Raw genomic sequence first — 17500 nt, 5'->3', positions numbered from 1 at the left:
TTATTATTATTATTATTATTATTATTATCATTGTAAACATTACAACAATACTGACATTCATTATCAATATTATTATTATTATTATTATTATTATTATTATTATTATCATTGTAAACATTACAACAATACTGACATTCATTATCAATATTATTATTATTATTATTATTATTATTATTATTATCATTGTAAACATTACAACAATACTGACATTCATTATCAATATTATTATTATTATTATTATTATTATTATTATTATCATTGTAAACATTACAACAATACTGACATTCATTATCAATATTATTATTATTATTATTATTATTATTATTATTATTATTATTATTATTATCATTGTAAACATTACAACAATACTGACATTCATTGGTGCCAGTACACTTTTGAACTTATATCCACTTTCTGAGTAGTGACATCATCCAGTTGTGATATATTTGTATATTATTTTAAAGAAACCTGCTTTTGAATTCTTTCATTTTACGTACAAAACATTTTCCTAGTCAAATAACAATAATAATGACTTTTGGCCTGCAGTTTGTTGGATAAAATGCAACATTTGGAATGAAATGTGTTTTATTTTCAAGCAAATTCTGTTGTCATTCAGATTTTTGATGGCTGAGGCCCAGAAGTGAGCTAACCCCCCCAATTTGAGGTTATTTTGCCCCCTCATCCTTGAGGCGCCCCCTACAGAATGCAATTTCCCATGCAGACCATAGCTAGAACCACCACTACTGTATACAGTCCCTGGTAATAATCATCAATTACATCGATTATTCGATTAGAAAAAATCTTACAATCATATTCTGTTGTTTTGATTAATTGTTTGATTAGTGTATTTAATGAAAGTATGAAAATATATGCCCGGAATTGAAAATATGCTTATTTAGTTTTTGTATGGCTGCAATGATTAATCGATTGCATCGATTATTCGATTAGAAAAACAATTTCCATTTATAATCTGTTGTTTTGATTAATCATTTAATTAGTGTATTTAATGAAAATATTAAAATATATGCCCGGAATTTTAAATATGCTGATTTAGTTTTTGTATGGCCGCAACGATTAATCTATTAAATCGATTATTCGATGAGAAAAACGCTTCCATTTATACTCTGTTGCTTTGAAAAACTGTTTATGGAGTCTAGTTGATGAAAATATACAAATATATGCCCGTAGCTTTAAATACACCAATTTAGTTTGTCTATGGCCACAACGATTAATCGATTCAATCGATTATTCAATTAGAAAAAGCTCTTCCATTTATATTCTGTTACTTTGATTAATTGTTTAATTACTGTATTTATTGAAAATATTAAAATATATACCCAGAATTGGAAATATGCTGATTTAGTCTTTGTAAGGCTGCAAAAATTAATCGATTACATCAATTATTCTATTAGGGGGAAACAAATCCATTTATATTATGTTGTTTTGATTCATCGTTTAATTAGTGTATTTAATGAAAATATTAAAATATATGCCCTGAGCTTTAAATACACCAATTTAGTTTGTCTATGGCCACAACGATTAATCAATTTAATCGATTATTCAATTAGAAAAAAATCTTCCATTAATATTCTGTTACTTTGATTAATAGTTTAATTACAAAACTTCTACTGGCTCGCATTTAAATCCTTTATCTTGTAGCCCCTAAAGTCCAACAACTTATAAACAATATATACACTTAAAATGTTAAATTGTGAAAATTAAACACAAAATCCTTTACATGTGTAAAGGATATCACCACATGGGCTCAAGAACACTTCCGAAAACCACTGTCAGTAACTACAGTTGGTCACTACATCTGTAAGTGCAAGTTAGAACTCTACTATGCAGAGCCAAAGCTATTTATCAACAACACCCAGAACAGGAAAAAAAGCCATCTCCCCAAACTAGTATTGGCCTGATACTGATACCGACCTTGCAATCGATACTATTGATATTTAGATCCAACACAAGAGCTGTGTCAGTTGTCTGGTCTTCCCATTTGTACTAAACCTTTTTTTATTCCATTACACAAATACATATACACAATATTACTGCATTACTACTTCAGCTCCTTCACAATAATGGCACGGTACTGCATCCAAAAAAGCCACATCAGTGTGTAAAGGATATCACCACGTGGGCTCAGGAACACTTCAGAAAACCACTATCAGTAACTACAGTTGGTCGCTATATCTGTAAGTGCAAGTTAAAGCTCTCCTATGCAAAGCCACAGACATTTATCAACAACACCCAGAAACGCTTCGCTGGGCCAGAGCTGATGCAAAGTGGAGGATGTGAAGATATCATTTATTGGGAATGATGACACCAGGACATCTGCTGATTGGGAGTAAGCCTTGCTCTGGTTGGTCCACAAACAGGAAGTTGCTGGCAGTCTTCAAATTAGCCCAACTGTGGACACTCTTGTGACGTGGATGACATCACACCCGGCAGGATGCATTTGAGGACCAGTCATAGACGATTTAGAGTGAAAAGCACATGTTATTTCCCCTGGCAAACAAAGATTGTAACCTGGATTGTTGGAGACTCTCACTAAGGACACAACAAACTCCCTTCTTGTTGTTGTTGACTTTGGACTGACTGGCGGCTGCAACAACACCGAGTTGCAAGTCTCCAGTTGTATGTCGTAATATGTATATGGACAAAAACATCATTTCACATCCAAATTAACATTCCTATTCATCCCGATTTTAAACTGAACCTTTTTTTTTCTTTAAGAACAATCTGTTTTAAAAAAGACATGAAGGAGCTTTTCTAACCCTTCAACCAAAAAGTTTTATTATAAGTTTTACACCAATTATTACATTATTATTATAAGTTTTACACCAATTATTACATTATTATTATTATAAGTTTTACACCAATTATTACATTATTATTATTATAAGTTTTACACCAATTATTACATTATGATTATAAGTTTTACACCAATTATTACATTATTATTATAAGTTTTACACCAATTATTACATTATTTTTATAAGTTGTACACCAATTATTACATTAGTATTATTATAAGTTTTACACCAATTATTACATTATTATTATAAGTTGTACACCAATTATTACATTATTATTATTATAAGTTTTACACCAATTATTACATTATGATTATAAGTTTTACACCAATTATTACATTATTATTATAAGTTTTACACCAATTATTACATTATTATTATTATAAGTTGTACACCAATTATTACATTATTATTATTATAAGTTTTACACCAATTATTACATTATTATTATAAGTTTTACACCAATTATTACATTATTATTATTATAAGTTTTACACCAATTAATACATTATTATTATAAGTTTTACACCAATTATTACATTATTATTATAAGTTTTACACCAATTATTACATTATTATTATTATAAGTTTTACACCAATTATTACATTATTATTATTATAAGTTTTGCACCAATTATTACATTATTATTATTAGTTTTACACCAATTATTACATTATTATTATTATAAGTTTTACACCAATTATTACATTATTATTATAAGTTTTACACCAATTATTACATTATTATTATTATAAGTTTTACACCAATTAGTACATTATTATTATTATAAGTTTTGCACCAATTATTACATTATTATTATTAGTTTTACACCAATTATTACATTATTATTATTATAAGTTTTACACCAATTATTACATTATTATTATAAGTTTTACACCAATTATTACATTATTATTATTATAAGTTTTGCACCAATTATTACATTATTATTATTAGTTTTACACCAATTATTACATTATTATTATTATAAGTTTTACACCAATTATTACATTATTATTATAAGTTTTACACCAATTATTACATTATTATTATTATAAGTTTTGCACCAATTATTACATTATTATTATTAGTTTTACACCAATTATTACATTATTATTATTATAAGTTTTACACCAATTATTACATTATTATTATAAGTTTTACACCAATTATTACATTATTATTATAAGTTTTACACCAATTTTTACATTATTATTATAAGTTCTACACCAATTATTACATTATTATTATTATAAGTTTTACACCGAATATTACATTATTATTATAAGTTTTACACCAATTATTACATTATTATTATAAGTTGTACACCAATTATTACATTAGTATTATTATAAGTTTTACACCAATTATTACATTATTATTATTATAAGTTTTACACCAATTATTACATTATTATTATAAGTTTTACACCAATTATTACATTATTATTATTATAAGTTTTGCACCAATTAATACATTATTATTAGTAGTTTTACACCAATTATTACATTATTATTATAAGTTTTACACCAATTATTACATTATTATTATAAGTTTTACACCAATTATTACATTATTATTATTATAAGTTTTACACCAATTATTACATTATTATTATAAGTTGTACACCAATTATTACATTATTATTATTATAAGTTTCACACCAATTATTACATTATTATTATACGTTTTACACCAATTATTACATTATAATTATAAGTTTTACACCAATTTTTACATTATTATTATAAGTTCCACACCAATTATTACATTATTATTATTATAAGTTTTACACCGAATATTACATTATTATTATAAGTTTTACACCAATTATTACATTATTATTATAAGTTGTACACCAATTATTACATTAGTATTATTATAAGTTTTACACCAATTATTACATTATTATTATAAGTTTTACACCAATTATTACATTATTATTATTATAAGTTTTACACCAATTATTACATTATTATTATAAGTTTTACACCAATTATTACATTATTATTATTATAAGTTTTGCACCAATTAATACATTATTATTAGTAGTTTTACACCAATTATTACATTATTATTATAAGTTGTACACCAATTATTACATTATTATTATAAGTTTCACACCAATTATTACATTATTATTATAAGTTTTACACCAATTATTACATTATTATTATAAGTTTTACACCAATTATTACATTATTATTATAAGTTGTACACCAATTATTACATTATTATTATTATAAGTTTCACACCAATTATTACATTATTATTATTATAAGTTTTACACCAATTATTACATTGTGAGAATCACTTTGAATGGAGACTCCAATCAAACGGTCTCCCCCGGGAGTCTGAATCAGTTCAAATGTTGTCCCTGTAGATTGACAAGCCAGACAAAGAAAAGAGAGAATTTTAAAAAAGATATTTATCTGGAGAGCAGAGAGCTGCACATTACCTGCAACCTCAGTGCTCTACCTGCCGTGTGCACGCCAGCCCCAGGTCTTATTCCCGCAAAATTACGAGCAAAATTCACAAAAACAAAAAACACGAGAAGCAAAAATACAGAAAAAGAGAGGCGGGATTAAATATATAAATAGATAAAGAAGCAAAATAAAAATTAGAAGCAAAATACAGAAAAAAAGAGGCAGAATAAAATAAATAAATAAATAAATAAATAAATAAATAAATAAAGAAGTAAAATAAAAATTAGAAGCAAAATACAGAAAAAGAGAGGCAGAATTAAATAAATAAATAAATAAATAAAGAAGCAAAATGAAAATTAGAAGCAAAATACAGGAAAAGAGAGGCAGAATTAAATAAATAAATGAAGTAGCAAAATAGGAAAAAAGAATGAAGAAGGAAAAGAAAAAGAAGCTTTGGTGTCTTTCATCCAAAAAATGATCCAAATAACCACAAGTCAGTCAAAGTTAGTGAAGATAATTATATTTATATTTATATTTATATAGCGCTTTTCTCTCATGACTCAAAACGCTTTACATAGTGAAGTAGGGTTGTACTAGTATAGTACCGCTATACTAATGAATCATATTCGGTACTACACCGCCTCTAAAAAGTAGCGGTCCTCCACCCCCACCACCCCCTCGTTGTGGTCACGTGGTGACATTGCTGCTTTTTAGGAGCAGAGGAGCATGTTGGGCAGCGCACACACACAGAGTACTTACAAGCAGACACAGTGTGTAGACAGAAAAGCAGAGGAGCATGTATGGCAGCGCACACACACAGAGTACTTACAAGCAGACACAGTGTGTAGACAGAAAAGCAGAGGAGCATGTATGGCAGCGCACACACACAGAGTACTTACAAGCAGACACAGTGTGTAGACAGAAAAGCAGAGGAGCATGTTGGGCAGCGCACACACACAGAGTACTTACAAGCAGACACAGTGTGTAGACAGAAAAGCAGAGGAGCATGTATGGCAGCGCACACACACAGAGTACTTACAAGCAGACACAGTGTGTAGACAGAAAAGCAGAGGAGCATGTTGGGCAGCGCACACACACAGAGTACTTACAAGCAGACACAGTGTGTAGACAGAAAAGCAGAGGAGCATGTATGGCAGCGCACACACACAGAGTACTTACAAGCAGACACAGTGTGTAGACAGAAAAGCAGAGGAGCATGTATGGCAGCGCACACACACAGAGTACTTACAAGCAGACACAGTGTGTAGACAGAAAAGGGAGAATGTTGGTGTAAAAAGTCAAGATAAAGGTGAAGTTATAACACTGAAACACCCTCAGGAAGAGCTGCTTTAACACATGCGGCTAACATCCATCCACAGTGTTTTAGCTACTTCTAAATCATTAATCCTGGTCTCCATGGCGACAAATGAAGTAAGTTTAAAAGTAGCGTTATCACTGGAGGAGGAGGAATATCTAAACATGCTTCACTACACACCGTAGGAGGATACAATAGCTCACCGGCGTCACAATGTAAACAAATGCCATGGGTGGATCTACACCTGACATCCACTGTAATGATACCAAGTACAGGAGCGTATCTAGTCGATACTACTATGATTACATCTATATTTTTTATCGTCACAAAATCTTTTTCCCTTTTTTAAAATGTATATTATGTTTATAAAGTCAGTAAATATGTCCCTGGACACATGAGGACTTTGACTATGACCAATGTATGATCCTGTAACTACTTGGTATCACATCCATACCTAAATGTGTGGTATCATCCAAAACTGATGTCAAGTATCAAAGAAGAGAAGAATAAGTGATTATTACATGTTGGTACTAGAATATTAGAATGATATTATGTGGGCTCTGCACCCAGGATTGTGTGTGGTTGTGGCTTGTGCAGCCCTTTGAGACACTTGTGATTTAGGGCTATATAAATAAACATTGATTGATTGATTGATTGATTGATTGATGAGGACGAGCTTGTAGTGAATTCTACATGAGCTGTGTCCACATGACAGCAAACTAAAGTGTGTATTGTCACTAATGTGTGTTTATATTCATGTGTTTGTATTCATGTGTTTATATTCATGTGTTTGTATTCATGTGTTTATATTCATGTGTTTGTATTCATGTGTTTATATTCATGTGTTTATATTCATGTGTTTATATTCATGTGTTTATATTCATGTGTTTATATTCATGTGTTTGTATTCATGTGTTTATATTCATGTGTTTGTATTCATGTGTTTATATTCATGTGTTTGTATTCATGTGTTTATATTCATGTGTTTATATTCATGTGTTTATATTCATGTGTTTGTATTCATGTGTTTATATTCATGTGTTTGTATTCATGTGTTTATATTCATGTGTTTATATTCATGTGTTTATATTCATGTGTTTGTATTTATGTGTTTATATTCATGTGTTTGTATTTATGTGTTTATATTCATGTGTTTGTATTCATGTGTTTATATTCATGTGTTTGTATTCATGTGTTTGTATTCATGTGTTTATATTCATGTGTTTATATTTATGTGTTTATATTCATGTGTTTATATTCATGTGTTTATATTCATGTGTTTGTATTCATGTGTTTATATTCATGTGTTTATATTCATGTGTTTATATTCATGTGTTTGTATTCATGTGTTTGTATTTATGTGTTTATATTCATGTGTTTATATTCATGTGTTTATATTCATGTGTTTGTATTCATGTGTTTGTATTCATGTGTTTGTATTCATGTGTTTATATTCATGTGTTTGTATTCATGTGTTTGTATTCATGTGTTTATATTCATGTGTTTGTATTCATGTGTTTATATTCATGTGTTTATATTCATGTGTTTATATTCATGTGTTTATATTCATGTGTTTATATTCATGTGTTTGTATTCATGTGTTTATATTCATGTGTTTGTATTCATGTGTTTGTATTCATGTGTTTGTATTCATGTGTTTATATTCATGTGTTTGTATTCATGTGTTTATATTCATGTGTTTATATTCATGTGTTTGTATTCATGTGTTTATATTCATGTTTGTCTGCCATCAGGTTGCCTGTTTGAGAGGAAAGTGTGCTCCAGAGATCAGTTGTGCTCTAACGGTAAGCGCACACACACACACACACACACACACACACACACACACACACACACACACACACACACACACACACACACACCCACACACACACACACACACACACACACACACCCACACACACACACACACACACACACACACACACACACACACACACACACACACACACACACACCCACACACACACACACACACACACACACACACACACACACACACACACACACACACACACACACACACACACACACACACACACACACACACACACACACACACACACACACACACACACACACACACGATATTCCCATATGATATATTGTAAAAAAAGGCGAGTAGAAGACAAATGTGCCCACCCTCACCTTCCCCTTCATCCCAGACCCCGCCTCCTTGCTCTGCTGTCTCCATGGCAACGCTGACATCACAGCGGGGTCCACACCCCCACAGTTGTTGTGCGAACACGGTGATGAGTCACTAGCATACGCACGTCTGGCTGGGAATTGCACTTACGCACACAGCCCAATACAACACATTCAGTCCTCTTGTATTCATATTATAACATCTGTGATGAACACCTATATATATATATATATATATATATATATATATATATATATATATATATATATATATATATATATATATATATATATCAGAGATATATTGACATAGTCTGAAAACAAATATACACAAGGGTATTTCTTCTTGTTGTCAACATACTTGCACCCCCTCTGACTAACAACAAACTTGGCAAAACACCCATCAATGTTTTATATACACACTCTAAGTGTATATGTCATGTAAAAATATTCATAATAATATGTACTATATACATGATGTAAGTATATATGTCATGTAGTAACATTCATAATAACATGTAATATATACATGATGTAAGTATATATGTCATGTAGTAACATTCATAATAACATGTAATATATACATGATGTAAGTATATATGTCATGTAGTAACATTCATAATAACATGTCATATATACATGATGTAAGTATATATGTCATGTAGTAACATTCATAATAACATGTAATATATACATGATGTAAGTATATATGTCATGTAGTAACATTCATAATAACATGTAATATATACATGATGTAAGTATATATGTCATGTAGTAACATTCATAATAACATGTAATATATACATGATGTAAGTATATATGTCATGTAGTAACATTCATAATAACATGTAATATATACATGATGTAAGTATATATGTCATGTAGTAACATTCATAATAACATGTAATATATACATGATGTAAGTATATATGTCATGTAGTAACATTCATAATAACATGTAATATATACATGATGTAAGTATATATGTCATGTAGTAACATTCATAATAACATGTAATATATACATGATGTAAGTATATATGTCATGTAGTAACATTCATAATAACATGTCATATATACATGATGTAAGTATATATGTCATGTAGTAACATTCATAATAACATGTCATATATACATGATGTAAGTATATATGTCATGTAGTAACATTCATAATAACATGTAATATATACATGATGTAAGTATATATGTCATGTAGTAACATTCATAATAACATGTAATATATACATGATGTAAGTATATATGTCATGTAGTAACATTCATAATAACATGTAGTATATACATGATGTAAGTATATATGTCATGTACTAACATTCATAATAACATGTCATATATACATGATGTAAGTATATATGTCATGTAGTAACATTCATAATAACATGTAATATATACATGATGTAAGTATATATGTCATGTAGTAACATTCATAATAACATGTAATATATACATGATGTAAGTATATATGTCATGTAGTAACATTCATAATAACATGTAGTATATACATGATGTAAGTATATATGTCATGTACTAACATTCATAATAACATGTCATATATACATGATGTAAGTATATATGTCATGTAGTAACATTCATAATAACATGTCATATATACATGATGTAAGTATATATGTCATGTAGCAACATTCATAATAACATGTCATATATACATGATGTAAGTATATATGTCATGTAGTAACATTCATAATAACATGTCATATTTACATGGTGTATATATTATTGTTTATTGTTTTGTCCAAAAACAACAAGGAGTATAAAGTGGCCAGCATGTGATTGTAAATAATCCTATCATCTGTCATTGCTTGACTTCAGAGTGTCAACTAGAGATGATATAATAATACATCATCTTTATTATTATGACTATATTATTATTATTATTAGTGCAAAAAACTCCCTGTTTTTAAAACTGAGTGACACCTCTGTTTCTAACTGTAATCGAGGGTCCTTGAACGCACCACAGTTATGAGCAACATTTTCACTTGAACTTTCTCCTGTGCTGCCACAAAATTGAGCTTCCTCCATTCACCTGCGACTTGTTCCAACATGCTGGGAGTGAACTTTGACCTTGTGGTGTGAAGTGGTCCATGCTAGCATGTTTGCTTGGACATTCTTAATGAGCCTTCTTCAATAACATGTTGCATCTACTTTATCCTTTTTAATTGTGGACCTTTTTAATTGTGGATTTTTTATTGTTTATTTTTTAATTGTCTATTTTTATTGTGTATTTTTTTAATTGTCTATTTTTTATTGTGTATTTCATATTTTGTGTATTTTATATTTTGTGGATTTTTAATTGTGAATTTTTTAAATTGTGTATTTTTTATTGTCTATTTTTAATTGTGTATTTTTTAATTTTGTATTTTTCTTAATTGTGTGGTTTTTTTTATTTTAATTTTTTTATTGTGTATTTTTAATTGTCTGTTTTAATTGTGTATTTTTTTTAATTGTCTATTTTTAATCGTCAATTTTTTCATTATGTATTTTTTTAATTGCGTATTTTATATTTAGTGTATTTTTAATCATGTATTTTTTAAACTGTGTACCTTTTTAATACTGTATTTTTATTGTCAATTTTTTAAATGTGTATTTTTTAAATTTAATTGTGTGTTTTTTTTTAATTGTGTATTTTATTTTATTTTTTTAAATTCTGTATTTTTTATTGTGTATTATTTCAATTGTGTATTTACAGTATTTGTATTCACCAAATGGACTATAAAGACAAAATCATGATGTGGTGAAGAAAGTGTATTATTCATTTGTATATTTACACCAGGTAAGGTTGTGTTTTGGCCTCATTCCTGTGAGAATCCTGCGTGTGACTGAAGGAGTGAGCTCAAGGTATCAGGTGATAACTCACCACCTGTAGGATCTTTCTTCAGGATCCTTCTCTGCTTGCCTCGGACAAAAAGCAGCGAGCGTCTGTTTGTTTCACACTTGAAAGTGAAATTACTGGCTAACCAAAATCAGGTTCATTTAACAATGTAACAATTGTGTGTGTGTGTGTGTGTGTGTGTGTGTGTGTGTGTGTGTGTGTGTGTGTGTGTGTGTGTGTGTGTGTGTGTGTGTGTGTGTGCGTGTGTGTGTGTGTGTGTGTGTGTGTGTGTGTGTGTGCACTGGAAGACTGCAGTGACTCATCAGTGCAGCAAAACCTCCTCTGGCTTTAGTCCCACTCACATCTGTATCATTGACATGTAACATAACACATCTGTATCATTGACATGTATGCCACACCACTATTGTGTATCTATGCCACACCACTACTGTGTATCTATGCCACACCACTACTGTGTATCTATGCCACACCACTATTGTGTATCTATGCCACACTACTACTGTGTGGATTTTCTTTCATTGTCTATTTTCTTTATTTGAAATATTTAATTGTTTATTTTGTATTATTTTAATTATGTATTTTTTCAATTGTGTATTTTCTTTATTTGAAATATTTAATTGTTTTTTTAATTGTGTATTTTTTTATTTTGTGTTATTTTAATTATGTATTTTTTCAATTGTGTATTTTCTTTATTTGAAATATTTGTTTTTTTAATTATGTATTTTTTTATTTTGTATTATTTTAATTATGTATTTTTTCAATTGTGTATTTTCTTTATTTGAAATATTTAATTGTTTTTTTAATTGTGTATTTTTTATTATTTTAATTATGTATTTTTTCAATTGTGTATTTTCTTTATTTTAAAATATTTAATAGTTTTTTTAAGTGTGTATTTTTTTATTTTGTATTATTTTAATTATTTATTTTTTCAATTGTGTAATTTCTTTATTTGAAATATTTAATAGTTTTTTTAATTGTGTATTTTTTATATTTTGTATTATATTAATAATGTATTTTTTAAATTGTGTATTTTCTTTATTTGAAATATTTAATAATTTTTTTAATTGTGTATTTTTTTATTTTGTATTATTTTAATTGTGTATTATTTCAATTGTGTATTTTCTTTATTTGAAATATTTAATTGTTTTTTAAATTGTGTATTTTTTAAATTGTGTATTATTTTAATTTTTTCAATTGTGTAAATTCTTTATTTGAAATATTTAATATTTTTTTTAATTGTGTATTTTTTCTATTTTGTATTATATAAATAATGTATTTTTTAAATTGCTTATTTTCTTTATTTGAAATATCTTTTTTTTAATTGTGTATTTTTTTAATTTTACGTTACTTTAATTATGTATTTTTTCAATTGTGTATTTTTTAATCGTCTATTTTTTGATCATGTATTTTTTAATTGTCTATTTTTTAGGGTATTTTCAAATGTGAATTTTTTAAATTGCGTACCTTTTTAATTGTGTGCCTTTTTAATTGTTTATTTTTTTAATTGTCTGTTTTTATTGTGTATTTCATATTTTGTGTATTTTATAATTTATGTATTTTTTAAATTGTGTACCTTTTTAATTGTCTATTTTTTATTGTCTATTTTTTAATTGTGTATTTTTTTAATTTTGTATTTTTCTTAATTGTGTGTCTTGTTTTTTTTATTTGTTTTTTTTTATTGTGTAGTTTTTCAATTTTGTATTTTTAATTGCTTATTTTTTTAATTATGTATTTTATATTTTGTGTATATTTTGATTGTGTATTTTTTTAATTGTGTACCTTTCTAATTGTGTACCTTTTTAATTGTCTCTTTTTTATTGTTTATTTTTTAAGTATTTTTTATTGTGTATTTCATATTTTGTGTATTTTTTAATCGTGTATTTTTTTAATTTTGTATTTTTCTTAATTGTGTGTCTTGTTTTTTGTTATTTGTATTTTTTGATTGTGTATTTTTTAAATTTTGTATTTTTGATTGCATATTTTTTTAATTGTGTATTTTATATTTTGTGTATTTTTGGATTGTGTATTTTTAATTGTCTATGTTTTGATTGTGTTTTTTTTAATAATGTATTTTTCTTAATTGTGTGTCTTGTTTTTTTTTTTACTTTGTATTTTTTTATTGTGTATTTTAGTAATTTCGTATTTTAATTGCATATTTTTTATTTGTGTATTTTATATTGTGTATTTCATATTTTGTGTATTTTTTAATTGTTTATTTTGTAAATTGTGTACCTTTTTAATTGTGTATTTTTTATTGTCTATTTTTTAATTATGTATTTTTTAATTTTGTATTTTTCTCAATTGTGTGTTTTGTTTTTTTAATTTGTGTATTTTTTCAATTTTGTATTTTTAATTGCATATTTTTTTAATTGTGTATTTTATATTTAGTGTATTTTTTGATTGTGTATTTTTTAATTGTGTATTATCAATTGTCTATTTTTTAATTGTGTATTTTGTTTTATTTTGTATTTTTCTTAATTGTGTGTCTTGTCTTTTTTTAATTTGTATTTTTTTGAGTGTGTATTTTTTAAATGTTGTATTTTTAATTGTATTTTTGTTTAATTATGTATTTTATGTTTGGTGTATTTTTTGATTGTGTATTTTTTTAATTGTGTATTTTTAATTGTCTATTTTTTTAATTTTGTATTTTTCCTAACTGTCTATTTTTTTAAGTGTGTATTTTTTTATTTTAATTGTGTATTATTTTTTATCCATTTTTGGAATTGTATACAGTATTTAATGTTCTCAATGGTGTGGTATTGGATGTAGTTGCCATGGTGATTGCAGCAGCAAGAAAAAAAGCGAAGGGCTGCTGTGAAGCAATCAGGATGAAAGGTGTGGGCGTGGCTAAGAGCAATGCAGGAGAAAAGTGTGGGCGTGGCTATTAGTCATGCAATAGAAAGGTGTGGGCGGGGCTAAGAGTCATGCAGGAGAAAAGTACCACTGCATGTTTCCATACAGCGTACACATGGCAATACTGTATTTAATAAATGTGTGTGCTCACCAGACGGGCTGTTTGGTCAGTGTCGGGGTTCCAAGCAGGACCGGGTCCAGTACCAGGTGACAGTTCCAGTACTGAAGAGGATGCAGGAAGTCCTCAAACAGCTCATGCTCCAAGGTTGGTCATCGCACATGATAAACTCACAGACAGACTGGATAGTCGCACATGATAAACTCATATATATATATATATATATATATATATATATATATATATATATATATATATATATATATATATATATATATATATATATATATATATATATATATATATATATATATATATATATATATGTATATATATATATATATATATATATATATATATATATATATATATATATATATATATATATATATATATATATATACACACAATTGTATGAAAAATACATTTGCATACAATTCCACAATCTTCAAATGAATCCATTCTAACTAAATAAATAATAATATATGTTCCTTAAATAAATTATCCATAACATGAAAATAAAATGTAACTGAAAATAAAGCTTCACCTCTTTAGTCATCATTTTTGCGCTTCAGAAACTTCCCCCTGACTTCAGCTCCAGACTTCTTCTGTTTGTTTGAGGTTGTCATTACTGCCACCGGTGGTGGGGAAGTGTATTACATACAGACCACAACCTCCAGGGTTGAGACAGACTGGTCCAGACCAGCAAGAAGTGTTCTAAATCCTCATGGGTCACCTGTAAGGAAGCATGGCTGACTTCCTACCTGTCTGTCCCTGCAGGTCTCTCCTGGCAGGACGACATCACGCAGTACATCTTGTCCAAGGAACTGAAGAGAGTTCCACACCTGGCCCAGTCAAACAAACCAAACTCCTCTTCACAGTCTGCTCTGTAAGTTCTGTCCAAGTCCTAAGACTCCTTTTAGCTCCCAGTGCACACCATCCAACCTGTCAACCATCCAACCTTCAGCTAAATGTGTTGCTTTTCTGACATGGACTTGTTTCTTCAGCATTGTCCACACCTTTAAGTCAGGCCATTCTAAAACCTTCATTCTAGCCTGATTTAGCCATTCCTTTACCACTTTTGACCTGTGTTTGGGGTCATTGTCCTGTTGGAACACCCAACAAGACCCAACCTCCGGGCTGATGATTTGAGCTTGTCCTGAAGAACTTGGAGCTAATCCTCCTTTTTCATTGTCCCATTTAAAGCAGCAGTTCCATTGTGGGAATTATTCAGTTCAACAAACAACTTCGTTTTTTTGTCCTGATTAAGAGGAATTATTTGACGGTTGAAGTGGGTTGAAAAGTAGTCGCCAGAAAAAAGGGTGAAATAGGGATAGTTTGAATGTCCAGGATGGTGGAATGTGTTGAAGGTGGAATGGTTGGAATGGGTTGAAAAATGTGGAAATGGTGCAACTTGGAAAAATGTCCCCATTCATTTTGAATGGGGAAAAATATCCCTGAAAACTGGGAATTACTGGAAATCCGGGAATTGTTTTTAAATTGTTGAAGGAGAGCACACAATTTTGAAAATGTTGAATATTTTGGAGTTGGAACGCTTTGAATCGGATGAAAAATTGTGGAACTTTGAAAAATGTCCCATTGATTTCAATGGGAATTTCATGAAAATGTGGGAATTTTGGGAAAAGCGGGAATTTTTTTTTAGAAAATGTTAAAAGACTTGAATGTTCTGAATGAGTTGAAATGGTTGGTGTTGGGATTTTTCAAATCGGTGGAGAAATGTTGAAGTAGTAACATTTTTAATTGAGAAATGGTATTAAGGAATTCCAGGAATTTCGGGAAAACTGGGAATTTTTCCAGTTCAAAAAGCAATTTGGGTTTTTTTCCTAATTAAGAGGAATGTTTGGGGTTGGAAAATGTGGGAGGAGTAGTCTACAGAAAAAAGGGTGGAAATAGGGCTTTGGAAAAGTAGGAATTCTGGAAAATCCTGGAATTTTTTTGAACTTCTAAAAATGATAGTTTGAATGTCCAGGATGAGTGGAATGTGTTGAAGGTGGAATGGTTGGAATGGGTTGAAAAATGTGGAAATTGTGCAACTTGGAAAAATGTCCCATTCATTTTGAATGGGGAAAAATGTCCCTGAAAACTGGGAATTAATGGAAATCCAGGAATTTATTTTTAATTGTTGAAGGAGAGCACACCATTTTGAAAATGTTGACTATTTTGGAGTTGGAACGCTTTGAATGGGATGAAACATTGTGGAACTTTGAAAAATGTCCCATTAATTTCAATGGGAATTAATGAAAATGTGGGAATTTTAGGAAAAGCGGGAATTTTTTTTTAGAAAATGTTAAAAGACTTGAATGTTCTGAATGAGTTGAAATGGTTGGTGTTGGGATTTTTCAAATCGGTGGAGAAATGTTGAAGTAGTAAGATTTTTAATTGAGAAATGGTATTAAGGAATTCCAGGAATTTCGGGAAAACTGGGAATTTTTCCAGTTCAAAAAGCAATTTGGTTTTTTTTCCTAATTAAGAGGAATGTTTGGGGTTGGAAAATGTGGGAGGAGTAGTCTACAGAAAAAAGGGTGGAAATAGGGCTTTGGAAAAGTAGGAATCCTGGAAAATCCTGGAATTTTTTTGAACTTCTAAAAATGATAGTTTGAATGTCCAGGATGGTGTAATGTGTTGAAGGTGGAATGGTTGGAATGGGTTGAAAAATGTGGAAATGGTGCAACTTGGAAAAATGTCCCATTCATTTTGAATGGGGAAAAATGTCCCTGAAAACTGGGAATTACTGGAAATCCGGGAATTTATTTTTAATTGTTGAAGGAGAGCACACCATTTTGAAAGTGTTGACTATTTTGGAGTTGGAACGCTTTGAATCGGATGAAAAATTGTGGAACTTTGAAAAATGTCCCATTGACTTCAATGGGAATTTCATGAAAATGTGGGAATTTGGGGAAAAGCGGGAATTTTTTT

The 17500-nt window shown here is 28.8% G+C and overlaps 1 protein-coding gene across 2 annotated transcripts in view; it reads left to right on the top strand.

Moving 5' to 3' along the window:
* The window catches only part of ptprna (protein tyrosine phosphatase receptor type Na), a 74665-nt gene that overhangs the window by 8772 nt on the left and 48393 nt on the right, over window positions 1-17500 (top strand). For both annotated transcript variants that reach the window (XM_062068735.1, XM_062068733.1), the window contains exons 2-4: window positions 8313-8363; window positions 14600-14710; window positions 15344-15452. In XM_062068735.1, coding sequence (XP_061924719.1) covers window positions 8313-8363; window positions 14600-14710; window positions 15344-15452 — 271 coding nt within the window. The remainder of the gene's footprint in view (window positions 1-8312; window positions 8364-14599; window positions 14711-15343; window positions 15453-17500) is intronic.

This window comes from Entelurus aequoreus, linkage group LG14 (genome assembly GCF_033978785.1).
Source record: "Entelurus aequoreus isolate RoL-2023_Sb linkage group LG14, RoL_Eaeq_v1.1, whole genome shotgun sequence".
Taxonomy (NCBI): Eukaryota; Metazoa; Chordata; class Actinopteri; order Syngnathiformes; family Syngnathidae; genus Entelurus; species Entelurus aequoreus.
The sequence above is the reverse complement of the archived record's forward strand: the minus strand, read 5'-3'. Positions and strand labels throughout refer to the sequence as shown.